Source organism: Phaethon aethereus, assembly GCF_964289735.1.
Source record: "Phaethon aethereus genome assembly, chromosome: 23".
Lineage (NCBI taxonomy): Eukaryota > Metazoa > Chordata > Aves > Phaethontiformes > Phaethontidae > Phaethon > Phaethon aethereus.
Genome location: NC_138599.1, coordinates 3278559 through 3295474, shown reverse-complemented (window position 1 = coordinate 3295474; position 16916 = coordinate 3278559). Strand labels below are relative to the sequence as shown.

General features: G+C 49.6%; 1 protein-coding gene across 1 annotated transcript in view; it reads right to left on the bottom strand.

Annotated features, from left to right (window-relative positions):
• GRIK4 (glutamate ionotropic receptor kainate type subunit 4) overlaps nucleotides 1-16916 on the bottom strand; it is a gene marked incomplete at its 3' end in the record, with an annotated part of 135741 nt that overhangs the window by 30291 nt on the left and 88534 nt on the right. The window contains exons 7-9 of the mRNA XM_082009903.1: nucleotides 15014-15175; nucleotides 8203-8355; nucleotides 6997-7101 (exon numbers count right to left, since the gene is read on the bottom strand). Coding sequence (XP_081866029.1) covers nucleotides 6997-7101; nucleotides 8203-8355; nucleotides 15014-15175 — 420 coding nt within the window. The remainder of the gene's footprint in view (nucleotides 1-6996; nucleotides 7102-8202; nucleotides 8356-15013; nucleotides 15176-16916) is intronic.

Genomic DNA, 16916 nt, shown 5'->3' with positions numbered 1-16916 from the left:
CCATCCAAGCATCAGTGTCACTGCAGCAAACCTAATTCCCACCACCGGTGGCAAGGACCAGTCCCCCAGCGCTTGGGAGGACATCGTGACTCAGCTGTGATGCAACAGCAACCAGCCGCTGCCTTCAGCCAGGGGGAGGAATATTCAACAAAACCTAATTTTAACTTCAAGAGCCTAATCTCCCTCCCTCAGAGCTCTGGGCAGGGAGATCAGCACCTCCAGCAGCTTGTTCAGAGCATGCAAATTAGGCTCTCACTCTCTTATGCTCCCTAAAAAGAGTCTCTGTTTTTCTCACTGATAGACCGGCAGCTGAGGGAGGCCAGCTCCCTCCGAGACCCCTTCGCTCTCATTTTTCTCCTGCAAAGCTTCTCTGTTCCCATCAGGTCCCAGGCTTCTGCAGGCTGGATTGCTGGCCACAGCCTAAGTCCTCTGACACCACTGAAGCAAGCTGCTGTGACCCTAAGAGGTAGTGGGTGACCCCAACACACTGGGGTGCCCTCATGGCTCCACTGTAGCCATGGTGCCAGAGCAAATCCGTTCCCAGTTCCCTCGCGCTGACACGAGCCGTCTCGGGCACCGTCGGTCTAAGGCAGGTTATCCTTTCGCTGTGCCACAGTTGTCAGGGTGGTAGGAACAAATCGATTTCTCTTCCGTCAAAGACTAATCTTATTATGTTCAGAGGTGGGTGGAAGGCAAGAGAGCTACAGGCCAGGCAGGTGCACTGCCACAGAAATGAACGGGAGGCACGCTGATTTACACCACCCCAGGACTGACTCCATGCACCCAGTCGCTTTTCTTGGCAGTGCTTTGCCTCTGGCATGACTGATGGTTCGAGGACTTCAGAGTCACTTCCCAGCTCATGCATCTGAGCCAAATGCAACCTGAACCTGCAGCCATGCTGCTACGCTGTCAGCGGAATGAATTGCTCTGGATGTTGAGGAAAGGGCTGAGTCCCTTCTTCTCCTGGCTGTCAGTGCAAATCCAGACCAAGCGATTGACAATTCATTACAAAAGTGGCCACCTGCGAGGAGTCCCAAATCCAGCCTCCTCACCGCTAGGCACGAGGAGCGCTGGGAAGTGCAAACGGGACAGCTTACACTTGACGGCTCTGCAAAAGGAAAGCAGGCAGGGAAAGCAAAGGCCAGTCACGTGCACGCCCGCTCTCCTCCCCGGCTGGAGTCGAGGCGCTGGGACGCAGAAGCACGGGCAGAGCCAGCTAAGTGCCCGGGGGGCTTGTTTACTCTGCGGATAACACAACAGAGTTTATTCCTCTGAGCTGTCGGCCCAGCCCCTTCTCTAGCATTGACAACGCTCTGCTAAAAGCACCTGTCATGGCAAGGACCTCTGAATGTGTTGGAAGCATTAACTCTCGGAGGCTCCCCCCCAGCAGGAGAGGCACTGGGGGGTTATTAGCCTCACCTGACAGACGGGGAGAAGGAGGCACAGTGACAGTGTGTCGGAGCAGGCTGGGACCAGATCTTGGGCATCCTGTTCTCTTGACAGCTGCTTGTGGCTTAGCCAACATCAAGCTCGTAGCATCATGGTGACACTGAAGTGCAGGACTCATCTCTGGGAACAACAGTCCCAAATGGGGAGATTTACCATGTACTTCATGGAGAGGGAGTCCTTGAAGCACAGCTTTAACTGGCCTGCGCAGGGTCTGCATCAGTGTGACAGGATGGATTTATCCCGGCTGTATTCCTTAACTCCGCACAAAGGTGCTTGCCTCTTGCTGTGACTGCTAAGCAGACCCTCTGCAGCAATTGCCTCTCTGACTGAGTGATCAGTCATAAACATTGCCTAATTTTTTTCTCCCAGATTTCACAACCAGAGATTAGTGACAGATTAACTTTAATTTTAACAGCGCTCACTGTTCTCAAATTTGTCCCTCCCCTGCTGGCATACTGAAACTAATTGACTGCCTCCTCCTCTGACAGCGCAGTGGGTTTGACCTTGCTTTTAATACAGCACCAGAGCCAAACACTCCCATGTGCCGGGGTACTTCCACTCCATCCTGGCTCGTTCCAGCTCACCACTGTCCCCCTCGCAGTATGATAAAGCCACTAATTGACTCCTCACGCTGTTCACTGTTTCTGAAGTGTAATGTGTCAGAAGATGTCTGGGATCATCATATCTCTCCTTGTCTTGCAAGATGGATGTCAAGGTGATTTTAATCATCTCTATCTATGTATTAAAGAGCCTCTGAAAAACAGAAAACACATTCATCTGCAAAATGTGTTAGAAAACAATCAAATGCTCTACACAGACATGGATAAGATGATCCTGTTGTTAAGGCTCTGGACTATGACTTCGGAGTTTTTAGGACTCGGGATTTTTTAGTAACAGATATGATTGGTCTGTATAAATACACCAGGTGGAGGAGGTCCATCGCAAGGAGGTAGAACAGCTTTTGAAGTGAAAATGATAGCGTTAGCACAAAAATAAATAGATATAAATGATCCAGAAATAAACAGGCTGAAAATTAGAAGAGGGTTTCTAATGATCAGTGGAGCTGGAGTGGTGGCATACCTTTCCCAGAGGAGCAGTAAGGGCAACACAACCACCTGGTTGCAAGTTGGAGCTCCATACCTTTGCAAGAAGAATTATATGACCTGGTGGCAGATAACAGCCTGTGGCCTGGATGGAGAAAGTTCCCTCCATGTCCTCATGCTGTGAGGTCCCACTGCAGCCCCCTGCATCGTCTTCTCTGCACGTCCCAGCACCTCCCTGCGCTCAGCGCTCTGCCTCTGCCTGCCCGTCCCGCCTGCCACGTCTCAGGGCAGGAGGGCTGTCTTGTTACATGTCCTTGGTATAGGCAGGGAGCAAAGGCAGACAAGCCTGGAATAAGCAAGGAAGTGCCATAGCTCATGACACCACTCCGTCCCCACAGGCAGGCAAGGTCCCTCAGATTAGCTGCTCTGCAAAAGGCGTTATTTGGATCGGTGACACTTGAAGATTTCTCATCTCTGTAGAAAATCACCAGAGGCTGACGCGATGCAAGTGGGGCATTCCCGGCTCGCTCCTTCAACCCTTCAGCTCCTCTGTTCAGACGCAGCCACGCTAACGATGCCTGGGCTTTCAAGCTCCTTGTGGCGCGACATGACAAAATACCACTCAAGCTAATGGTTTTAATGAAGTCTTCTGCTCAGTGCCCCGCAGGCCTGGATGGCAGCTCATGGCAGGGAGAGATGACATGGCAAGACCTCTCCTTAAGCTTCAGAGGCACCACAGGTACTTACCACCCCCACTCCCCAGATAAAAATTAAGGTAAAGCCAGCTCTGAATAGGAGTGTCTTAAAACAGGCAGGGGACCACCACTGGTCCCTTCTGGGCTCTAATTAGCAGGCACTGTCCTACAGATTACATTCAACACTTCCCCTTCCTCCAAGTCTCCAGGAAACAAAGGAGTTCAAAATGCTCATCAAGTCTGCATTTGGAAAGCCTTGCCGGCACTAACAAGAAAGAGACTGTGCCAGGAGGAGATACAACTAAGTAGGTACTTGGTGTGTGATACCTTCATTGGCCCAAGGGAAGGGAATTTGGAGGCACCTGGGGAGGGAGGGAAAGGGAATAAAACAAACAAATGAAGGAAATCCATCAGAAGACATCGCACAGGTCTGCCATGTGGTTGGCACTCCTGAAGGACACTACTGCAAGACTGATGTCAGCAAGGCAAGCGGGCAAAAGCTTCCTCCACAGAAATTAGGATGGGACACAGAGAGCACCAAACTACTAAAACCTGAACAACCATGAGACACGCACACAACCCACCTGAGGCCACGCAGCAACCCCTGCAATCCCTCTCCTCCCCAGACGTCCCCTTCAGACAACATGATTGGCACCTGGCATAGCCCAGGCAGGACCCGATGGTGGCACGCACCTAGTTCACCGGGTCCTGGGGGGCAAAAGACATTCGGCTTTTGGCAGGATCTGTCCCTGAACTCTCACTGGGCGTTAACAGCTAGAGAGGAACAAGCCCCGTCGAGACTGATTAGTCGCTTTTAAGTTAAAAAGGTTTGATGTGGTGGGGATTGCAGAGGGTCTCAGAGCTATCGGCTGGTAACTCATCTGTATCTCATCAACATACCAATTAGACACTCTCATCGCTTCCACTGCTCTGTCTCAGGACACCAGCAGAGCCTTTAGCTAAACGGCGACTAATAGGCCGCACCAAGGACGGGGCAAGAGCAGGGGGTCACAGGCAGAGCTGGGGCAACGCGCCTAGGGGCAGGGCTCCGGCCCCGACAGCGGCTTCTCCCCCTTCTCCTCTGCACGTTCGCCTTCCCTGGGGCCATATCAATCACAGCCCCTCTTCATTTCCTTCTCCTGTTAAGCTGCCAAACCTTTGCTCTTGGTTTACTGCAAATCGCTACACTAAAACCAGAGGGGTGTGCTGCAATGTTTTTTAAAGGGGCAAAGAAAGGGAAAAAAATAAAAAGATGACATTTACAAACTCAGTCCTTGTCAGATCTATGGATCGCTAACACATTAATGAGTCTGTGCTTTATCGCACATCCTATGAACAGAGAGCAGCTCTCATATGGCTGGGGAAAAATTTCCACTAGTTAAGCTAAATCAGGAAAAGACACGTTTGGTGTGTTACATAAACGTATTAAAAATTGGATGTCAAAAAGCCCTGTCTCTCCTTGCCCAAAAGCAACGGCAAGTTAGAAAATCTAAGCGTCTCTAGTTTGTTTGCTGGCTGGATCAGCTTCAGAATTTGGTGAATTGTCTATCAAAGGTGATGAGCTGGAAGTCCCAGCGGCTTTGATAGATAGAGGGGGAGAGAGCAGGGAGAAAGAAAGAGAGAGAGGGAAAGAGAGAGAGAAATGGGCAGAGATCATGAGCTTCATTGAAAGTAAGGAGGGAACAGGAGTGTTTTAAACAAGAGCCTGAGAAAATCAGTTAATATAACCCGCAGGAAAAAGATTGTGTCCAGGATGCGCAAGTCTCTTCCTTAACCCATCCCCTCACAGTGGGTTTAATTAAATGATTTCTAATGATTTATTTAGGCATTTTTATTGCAAGAAGCCAGGTCGGCGAGAAGAGAATAACTATCTATGGCACAGCAGAGTAGCCTTTGGCTTCCCTCTGCCGAGAGGGACCGAGAGGGGTGGGCAGGATCAGGCAGGACCCTGGCCAGATTTCACAGCTCTGTCCGGGGCTGCCCTTCCCAGCCGGGCACATCACGTGAAACTCCTGCAGCCCGTGAGAGGCTCTAACGCTCCTCTGGGCATTGCTGTCGGTCAGGCAAGACCCCTGCGAGGAAGCTTGCCTGAGAAGGCGAGAGCAGACGGCGGACAGGCTGCCGCAGGCATACAGAGCGGTTTTAGGAAGACTAAGCCCTCTCTGGAGGGCTTGTGGCCACCACAGGCTCTCAGCAGGCAGCTGCGCACGCCAAGGGACTGACCCGTCCTTCCAGCACCTTACTATCGCAACTGGGAGTGATTTATCACCACTGCTCTCTGATGGGAAATTTGAAAAGCTTAACTCTCAGCGCAGGTTTCCTGGGTACCTCTGAAACACAAAGCTGCTTATTTACCGAGCTGTTGCATGCAACAGGTCAAAACAGGTTTTCCTCCTGTCAGGCTGGGTTTGTGGAGAAGAGCTCTGCGGAGCTCTGGGAGAAGCGCGGCTCCAAAAGGAGCTGTGTGTTTCATGTGAACTCCCTGCCACATTTACACACATCAAAGCCATAGCTGCCGTAGGGAGGTTTACACCGTTTGCTGCTTTTGCTCCAGCTGAATGCATGCTCTTATTAATGCAGATGGGCTTGGATCTGTCACTTTTGCTCACAGTGTGATGGGTTTGGGAAATGATTAAAAGGGCATTGGTGCTATGAGAGATCTTACTGTGGGGGAAATGCCATCCTGATCCCCCGCTCACTCAGCTGAAGGCAGCATCAAAGCTGAGCTGTAACTTGACAGGTAGGAACTGGCAGGCAACATCCTTGCCAAGGCTAAAATTCACTGCTGCCAGACCAGGAGAGATTTCCTAATGACAAAATGCTCTGTTGGTGTGGGGTAAGATACAATAGCTTTTGTTCTCTGCCAGCAGCTCGGAGAAGTGGCAATCTCTGAGAAAAGGGCAGGTGTGGAGCTGTCAGCAGGAAAATAAGAGATGAAAACCCTTTTTCTGGGACTTTCATTTTTTCCCCTGAATGAAGTTTGGATTTACCAGTAAAACCCTAATTCCTTGGTCTTGTGTCACATAATCTCACCAGCTCGATATCTGTGGCCCCACACGGTTATCCTCAACCTTAGCTGAAGCCAGAAAATATCCCTTGGACAGAAGGAGGGGAACAAGCAGAAAAAGGACCGGCGCTGTGAGGAATCTACAAGCACTAAGACAAAAAGCAAATGAGAGCCTGAGCTAAGCAAACCCATTACAGAGGGACACGCACCATAAACCAAGAGGTAAATTATCTTGCACTTCATCCTGCACGTCATGCTGTGAAGAGACGGTGGAGAGCTCCTGACACAGGATTGCCCCCTTCTCTTTCCCTCCCAGAAGCAGTTGTTTGGAATGGTTCATAGAACCTTTTTTGCTCATTTCATGGGAAATTCTTCCGTTTTTCCCCATCCAAATCATTTTGAGTACATGTGCCTCCACAAGCTTAAGAACAAGTACGTCTTGAGTGTGAGCTTGTATCTTGCACACACTTTATGCCCTGAATGATCTCCTGCACAGGAGGGTTACTGTGACAGGACAGATACTGGCTCTAACATCACCACCTCAGGGGCCTTATATATTAAGACAAATCTAAATTATCTTGAGACACGTCCTTGATGAAGTGAAACACGGTGTGTTTGCCAACCCAGGCCGAGCCACTGTGACATCCACGCCATGCTGTCACTTGCTGAACACCTCATCTTGCAAAGAGGGGTGTCCGCAGCCCCCGTCGGCCCCCGCAGCAGCAGCCTGAGCCAAGCCCTTACCAGGCTATGCACAGAGCGTCCCTGGGCGCTGTCCCTGGCGCAGCGCGGCCGCTCTTACCTGCCGGAATCCGCTGCGCGTGTGCTGCAGGATTTTCAGGGCATAGTTGGATCGCTGACCTTTGCTGTTGAATTCGATGTGGCCGGTGAGACCTTCCAATTCTACCTGTCCAAGACAGAATGAGTTACAGCGCCCACCGAGGCGGCTCACCCCACCGCCAGCAGCAGAGCCGGGGCTGGCGGTCACTCACCCTGCACGCCAGCCATCCACCCTCCCAGCAGCAACAGCAATGCAATCCTCATGTCTCAATCCTAAGTGCTTTTGGAGTCTGGCTAGTCTTTGCTGTGTCACACTGAATCACTGGCTGGGGATTCCTCCACAAACCGTTACATGCTCTTTCACTACATCAGGCCTGCATTTAACACAAGAGCGTGTTGCAATGGAGCCAGGATTAATGTCGAGCCTCACCGTGCAGATTAACCACTGCTCACTTGCTGCTGGAGCACCTCTTCAGTACCAAGAGCAAGCTACTGGGCCTCCTCCAGCAGAGCCAAGGGAAGCTGAAGAGTTTTGTTGTCTCTGACTAAGGGTGAGATTTAAAGCAGTGTTCACATGCATCGACCAAAGTGACACAAGGTTCAGGTTCAGTTGAGCCTTCCTTTGGGGGAAAAAAGGTCTCATGAAATTTTCTCATCTCATGACATTTCAGTTGCACCCCAAACAGACTCAGAAAACACGCTCTTTCTGCACGGCCAACCTCAGCTCTGAGGAATTGCATTGACAGCAGCCAACTATTTCACAAGGCTGAAGTTTCAGGGTCCATTCTCATGCCAGAACTAGGCTTGATCAGTTCCAGCAACCACACACTTTTGGGTTCAAAGGAGCCCAAACCCCTTCATAGGGAAGCTGACCTCTTGCCACTGAGCTCTAAGCAATTGTATTGCATGACCTTATATCAACTCAAGTTCACTCGAAACAGAGCTCAAATCACTTAGTAACACTCATACTTTAAAAAAAAAAAAATTCATTGAATTCCAGTTTTTCCACAGCGAAGCCTGAAAAATGGAGAGTTTCATGTCGTTTCAAGGCCAGTGACAAACCAGTCCTCAGATCTCCTCTCTTTTCATTCCCAGTGCTACCTTCAAACAGACCGACACTCTGTGCTTGAAAACTGTGCCAGCACCAGCATGTACATACATGCCTTTTGCCTCCGGCAGGGACGAGCACTAGTGCCTAACACAGCGGCAAACTTCAGTCCCTTCTCACCATTCTCAGGTAGTTCATCAGGCTGGTGCCGTGCTGCCAGATCTGGGCAGACCCACAGGACAGGGGCTTCACACCAATCTCCTGGCTCCGGTTCAGCTCCTGCACGGCAGTCACCACAGCATACACAGCATCGAACAGCAGGGCAGAAGAGAGCTATTGGGAAAAGGAAGAAAAAAATTGAGACAGAAAGACAAAAACTGAGCCTCCCACTGCACCGTCAGGACCTTGCAGCAAGCAGCAGAGTGCTCTGCTCGGCTGGGATCAGAAAGGAGCAAAACCCTTGGCTTCCTCCATGCAGACAGCGTGCGCTGCTTGCCTACCATTCTGCTCCAGCAGCACCCTGCACCCCATCTGCACAGGCAAGGAGAACAACGGCAATCGTATCCCTGAACTGCATCACTGGAGCAAGAAGGAAAGAGGACTGTGTTGCTTCAGCCTTCATTAGGCACCAGAGAGTCCTTCTTCGACCACTGCTATGAAAGGCAGATCCATGAGAAACGAGGTTTTGCCAGATCTACTTCCCAAACTACTGATCTTGGCTTTCAGACCCCACAGAGACCATCTAGTCCCTTGCTACAACCTCAAATATACTGCTGGCTGTTACCTGCTCCATCATGACGTTGCTGAAGCAACGTCCAGAACCACAGAGCTCATCCCTTCTCCTTCTCATCTTTGCTTTGTTTGCCTTTAATCAGATTTCTTTGCCCATCAAGCCTCACAAACTGTGTTCTTCACCCATGCGCAACCATTTTGATGTTTTTGATCTAGTTAATTATCAGCCATTTGCTCTCTCATGTTCACTGTTGTGACTAAGATTTCAGTTTTAATTATTGTCACCTCCTGACTCTGCTGGAATTAAGTCGTTGCAGCTCATTACTACCAAGGCTACATTTTCCCCACGGCTACTTCTGAGAGCATCCTCTTACCATCCCAGCTCCTGGCAACTCAGTCTCTAGCCTCGGGCTCCTTTCCCCCACCTTAGCCTGTTTGTGACTTACAGCACTTCAGTGGTATCCACATCCACTCTTCCTCCCAAAGCCTGATGAGGTTTATTCACCTCTGCCAGTGGCCCTGTGGGGACAGTCTTGCCCAGTTCAATCATCTCAACGAACCTTTGGCTTCAACTGCATTACTAATTGGAAGAGAGTGAGCCAGACTTAACCCTGCTTGATCTTACTCAGATCAGTGGTAAGACCTCATTGACCAGAATGGCCTGGGATTAGGCAGTCAATACACAGCACAGAACCATAAAACATACAAGCCTTAAAAGGCACGGTTCCAGCCTAATGCTAGCAAAACCCCAAACGCCAGCTCTAATGGCACCAGTAACCTCTCACTTTTCCAGCCCTGGTACAGACTTACATTCGCTCTATGATATTCCTCCTGTACATACCAGTTTAATCGGCTTTACACAGATTGCATCCAGGGACTCTCCATTGAGCACTGAGCAACTTGCCTGGCGTCTGTCAGTCCTGCATCTGACCTGTCTCCTATGCAACAGGCAGCACCTTCGGTCATACATGTCAAGAGCTTTCTGCCTATAGTAAGGATTGACGGGCTCCAGAGCTGTGAAGCTTTATTACAGCTATTTTGCAGGAGGTAAACTGTAACAGCAGAGGAGCTGAGTGGCCTGAGGACACACAAGGAGTTGGTGGCAGAGCAGAAATTGGGTATCCTGTCTCCTACTCTGCCTCAGCAATGAGATACCACACTTCCCTTTGTAACGGCAGCGAGCCTCTCTCCTCATCTTCTTCCCTTCTGTGTGGGGGTAAGTTTGCTATGGTTTTTTACCTAGTATTCACATCTGATTATACGTTCCCTTCCTGGGAAGCATTTTCCAGAACTTCTTAAAGGAGCTGATATATCCTTCTCCCTACCTTTCTTTTTTCCCCTTCAGTACAAGTTCCTTTCCTAATAGGACCTCTCCAGCCTGTCCTGTCCTTGGCCCCTGTTCCATGCGCTTTAGCATACACCTAATTTAAACCGTGGACTGAATCCCATTCAGCTTACAGGATGCCATACACAATTAGCAATTGCTTTCCTGAATCAGGAATCATATTAATACCAGTCAGCCAAATGAAAATGTTATGAAAGCAAATGCAACCCCTGTGATCCCAAAGTTCCACCGTCTCCTACCAAATCAGAATATTGTCGTAGCATTTTTAATTGTCTTCTGTTGGATTTTCATTTCCATTTTCCCTGAACAGTTAATGATCTCTTATTAGCTGGTGAGTAAGAGACTTGTAGATGTTAGTGAAGCGTTTGACATTATTGATTGGAATATTTTACTCCTTAGCCTTGAACAATTTGTTAGGATTTCTGGCAGTTCCCTTATGATTTCAAACAATTTCAGGATTGGGGACGGTGCTGTGATAGACAGGATCAAGTCCTCTTGGTAGGCAATGGGAATCCTTCCCATGCCCTCAACACACCTCTTTCCTTTTTAAAAAAAACCACACACATCTTTCTTCAGAAGCACCACATTTCCATTCCTGATGCTGCTTATCATTTATGCCAGCCATGTACCGTCCCACTGGGCTCAAAACTAGGCTCCTGTGCCAGCCTCTGAATTTTGTGGGCCCTGGACTATGGCACCTGGACACATGGGAGCCTGGCAACACAGCCACATGCAAGTGAACAGACCTGTGCCCCTCCTTTTAAACACCTACCTTGAATGTCCTTTCCATACCTCCTGAGCAGCCACCAGGACTCAGACCTGGGGAGGTTCATGGCCTTTCTCTGCTCCTCTGGTATCAAAATCCTCTACAGCACTCCACATCTTCCCATAGTTCCTGGCGTGGGATCGTCCTGCTCCACCGTCACCTGCAACCCTGCCAGCAGCACTGCTGCTCTCCCATTTGTGTCTCGTGTCAGCCCAACGCAGCATTTGTTGTCCTACACCACCTACCCAACACGGTATCCCTCTGCCACTCTTCACTTGGTAACGCTAATAAATTGTATTCAACACAGCAAGGGAATTTGGGATGCAGGCTCTGTGGAGGAAACCATCCACAGTTATATAGCGTTGGAGTGCAGCAGCTCTTCTGGGTTCTTTCATCTCTCTGGCTTTTGTAGGTAGGCAAGTGTCTTCTCGCAAGGTTAACATAAGCCCATTGCTTCCAGCTATCTCCTGTAGCCCAGGAAGCTCAGATGAGGACTGGGTCATTTTAGCAGATCCGCTCCACCTCCCTGCAGGCTCACATAAGTTAGTGGTGCGTTAAGTAAAGCTGCTTGACTTCGCACTGGAACAGATGTGGAGCAGCCACATGGTCTCTCATGCCTTGGGGCCATCATCTTCAGCAGAGTAGTGGAGAACTTGCTGGAGACAGCACCTTTTTAACTTCCTCCAGGCAGATTCTTCAAGAGGGATCTGTCACTGCTCTCATGTACATCGCCCCAACTTTCTTCATGTCGCCTATAAAATCTCTGACTACTTTTATGTTTTCATTTTAAACCACAGCTTTGTCACTCTGTCACAAAAAGCCAATTTGCCTGTTAACAAATTGATTCTCTTCCTTGCGTGCATCTGATTTGTGCAGATCCCTGTTGTTTTTGTACTGTCTCTGCAATGTAAGAGCTCCGTGACAGGCTGCATGTGAAAGACTTGGTAAGCTCAGCGGTGGTCCTCCACTCGCAGGTTCATGGATCTCGGGGGATTTCCCTCTATCCCTAAAGCCTAATTCTTGACAATGAAAGCTGCTGATAAAAATTGCCACTTGACGGATGCCTCATCAGAACAAGGCTCCAGAAAAGGGAGCAGATGGTGGGCTGGGCAGATGCACTTGGAGCTCTGTTCCCCTGGGCACGCTGGCCAGCTGCACGAGGAAAGGCTGTACCCGAGAACTAAGGAGGTGTTGCAGGGTACAGCTGCGACACAAAGCCCTGGGAACAACGCACCAACTACAAAGGGACAAGAAACAGATCCCCAGCCCTTCAGCACATCAGCTGGCAGAACCATTCCCACCAGTGTCTTCAAGATAACACTATCGGATGCCCCGTGCCTCGGGAGCAGGGATAGTGCCTGAGCTCTACCCGGGTACACTACGGCTCCGTGCTGGATGCAACACACCTTCCTCTCAACATCAGGTCTACCCCTCTAGTAATTAACAGGTTAAGCACGGTTAAGTGGAAGATCCCACTTTTTATTTACAGAAATCTCCCGCGTAAAGGCCATGTTTAAAGGTAAGCTGATCTCCAGGGAAACATAAACAGGTTTGGACGGTCTGGGTTTTGCCATGTGTTCTTTTTTTCTTTTCTTCCTAGAACATTAGCATCTGTATCTTTGCCCCCAAACATAACACAGAGAATTAAATCCATTAAAATCCTGTGAAATAGACTTTACAATCTGGATTTTATTCAATGACATAAACACTTAATTACAAACATCTGTTTTAGCCTAAATTCTAATTACCTAATCTAGCCATCTGTAATTTGAATGATTTTCTCTGATTTCCTTTCTTTGCAATGTGATTAATGAGAATGGCATTAGAGGAAGCAGCTCCCTCCGCCTTCCTCAAACACTTTCTCAGCTCTAGCAAGAAAGCCCTGGAATTTTGCAGCTCACAGGAAACCTCCCTCCTGGCACTTCCAGCTGTTGAGCTTCCTTTTCTCTTTTTAGTATGAGCTATCCCACAAGATGTCTGCTTCCCAGGACTAAAAGGGGAAGTTCCTGCACACAGTAATGCTCTCTGGGAGATGAGACCTGCTAGATATCCAACAGCAGAGACAAAGCATGGCAAAATGGCACTGGGTTTCTCTTGCAGACACAGGGAAGGAAACATATGTCCTGCCTGGCAATAGTTCACTTCACCTCTGCCCTGTACCTTCACCACTCAGGGCAAGGCCCTTTTCTTATCACCTGGGACATGGCATATCGGTGATGGGGACCTTGCTACGAACACAGAGCGAACCTTCACATCATCAGCAAGAAATCATCTTTTGGTTAAGACTCTACATGACAGTTGAGGAGAACTGAACCCATTTTCCAATCGTGCTGTAGATTCCCCGACTCTGATATAACGGGCAAAGTCACTTCCCTTCCATGCCTCAATTCCGCTTTTGTACAAGAAGAATAACAGTCCCTCCTGAGCAGCTGACCATCACCTAGGCCAAGGGGATCTACCCAGCACAGCCAAGAGCAGCGCACAGCGGGCACTTGGGAAGCCCTGCAGCCCCTGGGCAGGTCCCCCGGTGACAGCAGGGCTGGAACCGTTTAGGTCAGGGCAACACAGTGTGGCCAAGCTCCCTCCCTCCAGACATGTTCTCCCTGCCCCGGCAGGAAGCCTGCAGTATGGCTGACTCTGCTTTATGAATGAATGAAAGGAGCATCCAGCTGGCTTAATATGACACTGATGGGTGATTTAGGCTCAGGCTCACAAACCAAACAGCTCCATTCAGCTCTGAAATCGTTCACTCTTTAAAAAAAAAAAAGTGCTGCAATGGGGCATACTCTTGCATCCTTCCACCTAGAGATTTTGCTGGTTGTTCAAGACAGCACAGGGTAAGAAGGCGCAATGAGATCAGTTATTTCCCCTCACACCTGCTACACTCCTGTTCCTACTGTCTTCTGCTTGTACCATTAGAAGGAAATTTATTTTTAATGCCTCCAAACAGCGTCTGCAACTGTCATCCAAACAGGAATCCTCCTGGTAGCAAACCTACAGAGATTTAGCAGGGCAGACAGCAAGCTCACTGCAGCCACCCCCGCACAGAAGGGCTGGGAAGGGCGAGAGCAGGATGGTCCCAGGCACGTACTAACCATGGCCTGAGCTCCATGTCAAGCATCAACAGGATGTGGGGACAAAAGGGCAGAAAGCTCTTATTTTGTCTGCTTAAGATCACTTTGTAGCGATAATAAGGAGGTTTTCAGCAGTACACAGCTGCCTCAGCTTGTCAAGGGGACTCTGAGTTCATTAGAAACAATGCAAAGGGTTCCACTGACGGCATTTTCTCTCTCCCGTCCCCCAGCATCAGACACAGCCCCCTGCATCCCCGATTTGGCAAATCAGCTTTGCAAACCTTCCCAGTTATGAAGAGTCCCTAGGGAAGGTTTCAGTCCTGATCTGCACACTCATCAGGGAGATGTTAGAGCACGTGGCTACGTGAGACAGCCCTCTGGCATCTGCCTAAGCCCAGCCCTTTCCATGCTATTTGCATCCAGCCTCCCTCTTCCTCAAGCCATTTTCCTAGAGGTAAATACACAGGGACAAATTTCACAAGGGAGACGCTGAACCAGGGCTGCATCATCCGCTGCACTGACATATAAATATAATTTAAATTAAGGTTAGGCTTGAATTTAAAGCTGTAGAAACATTCAAACACAGACAAGCCCTCTAAAGCTCTACACCCATGTGGTTCCCCAGGGTCCCTTTGGGTGACCACAGGCTTTCAGGATCGCCTTAGTATTCTCCGTATCAGGGTGCCCCCCTGTAAGTCACAGCTTGACACCCCAAGTCCTCCCCTACCTACTTAACTCAATTAAGGTGCACTGCCTGGTTCATTCTTCCCATGCCTGGACCGCCACCTCCCCAAGACCAACAGCCACGAAAGCCAGTCCAAGGTCCAGCAGCACAGCAACAGCAGCCTGCTGCTGTGCCCGAGCTCTTTAGCACAGGTGTTACTTGGATTAAATAATTAGTCAATACCATGTACCCATGCAATTGAGTTTCTACCTCTGCATGGTCTTCACTCCCGCTGCGTTGCCAACGTCTGCTCAGACCAGCCTGCAGCTCTTTTCACAAGGTTTTCCTGAGGGACTCTAACAGCTTCTGACTCTGGGAGGCTGTGGACAATGGCAGTGAATTTCACTTACTGCGGGCCCAGTAAAAGGAGCGTGATCGCAGTTCTCCTGCCAGGACTGGTTGAGGCTCTGGACAAACTCTTGGAAGAAAGCGTGAGACTGGTTGAAAATGGAAAATCCCAGGATGTTGACTCGGTCGTCCAGCAGGCTGTCCAGGCGCTGGAGGGAAAACTCCTAAAATGGCCCAAACCAGAAAACAGGATTAGGGAAGAAAACAGGCACCAAAAGCTTCAAAACTACTCCATACCATTGAAGGGAAGACGAGACCACACAGCTACAAGAACCTGCACGTGGAACCTAGCACCTCCAAGCTGGGGCTGGAATCCACCCGCGGGCTGGTAGAGAACAGCCTGGGTACTAACCGTGACCCAACTTAGCGGGCTGCCTGTCTCAGGCTTTCAATGAACATGTCCGCCAAGACCACTACTTTATTGGCCAAGTTCCACAAAAAGACCAAAACCCCTCCAAAGTGGGTTCTGGGAACTTCTCGCTTCTGAGCCGCAGTCCCTGCCAGCCACGCACCACTGTGGTGTTCTTCTTTGCAAGTTACAAACCGGCCCTTCTGACAGGAGGGTCCCTGTCACACGGAGGTTACAGCGGAGGCAGGGAGGTGGATGGAATTGTTCAGATGAAGCCAGTAACCTGCTCTAACTGGCCAGAGAAGGTCAGCTCTGTTGCGGCAGGTCCAGAGCACAGAGCTCCTTAGCAGATTTATACCTCCCAAGCAATGCTCAATGCACTCCCAGAAAAGCAACCCTGCTGTGTTCCCCACGAAAACACTGCTGTGTCCGAGTATCACCACAGCTGAGAGCCCCAGACAGTGCGAGCACACATGCAATGGTTGTGCGTGCAAACCCGGGGCAGGAGGGCCACCAGACTGTGGAGACCCATGTCTGGAGAGTAACTAACGTCTTCCCTTTACTACTCTTAATTTCATCTGTGAGTGCACTGAACTGGATCCCAGCCTGGGTGACAAACATCATCTGCTGAGCGAAGCTGCTCTACCACCACCATATCCAACTCGGTGACACCAAGTTTAAATTGTTAAATTAAATCCGTTCCTCCCCACAGGGCAGTTGTGCCCTGCTCCTTGGTGCCATCAGGTACCAGGGGGTGATGCCACTCACGGGACATCCTAACACCCTGTGGAGGGTGGGACGGTGCTCTGACTGTGGGCTTTAGTGCGGGGCTCATCCTCTTGCATTTCTGAAGAGCGAAGTGGTAAGATGTATAAAAACAACTGTATAAAAACAAAAAAAAGCAAAAATGGAGAGCTCTATTTTGCTACTCATGTCAATGGAAGCAGTTACACAACTGCAGTTTCCTGGAGAAGGGTCCAGCCCTCCTTGTCCTATTAGCAGGAAATAATGGTGCCTTCCTCACTAATTACTCTTTTGCTAATTGCTAAAATGGAGTGAGAAGGTGGGAGTAATAGTTTCAGAAACTGCTGGATACCCATTCTCTTCCATCACTAATACGAATGTCTTTTGGCTCCGTGGGCTATGAGATTTCAGCAAGTCAAGTCATTTTTTATCTTTCCTGCGTATGCGTGCACGTAGGAACAATGTCTGTAAATCTCTGAAACATGGAGTTACAAGACTATTCCAGCACGGCAAACTCCCACGAGAATGCGATCAGACACAGGATTAAGTGCATTTTGGACCCAACCGCATTAACGTTAGGTAACATGAAATTGCCTGTGAACTATTGATTCATTTGAATGATATTATCCTCCTGCCTTCCTGACAGGTTATCCATTTGCTCACGGCATCCTGTCAACCCGCGCAACGAGGGCAGATGGCTAATGAGGACCTGGGCCCGAGGAGATCCTGGATGCAAGCAGAGCAGCGGGAGATATGTTGAGCCCCTGCAAAATATTACCTCCCCCAGCCAGAGCCGGGAGGCAAGCTGTACG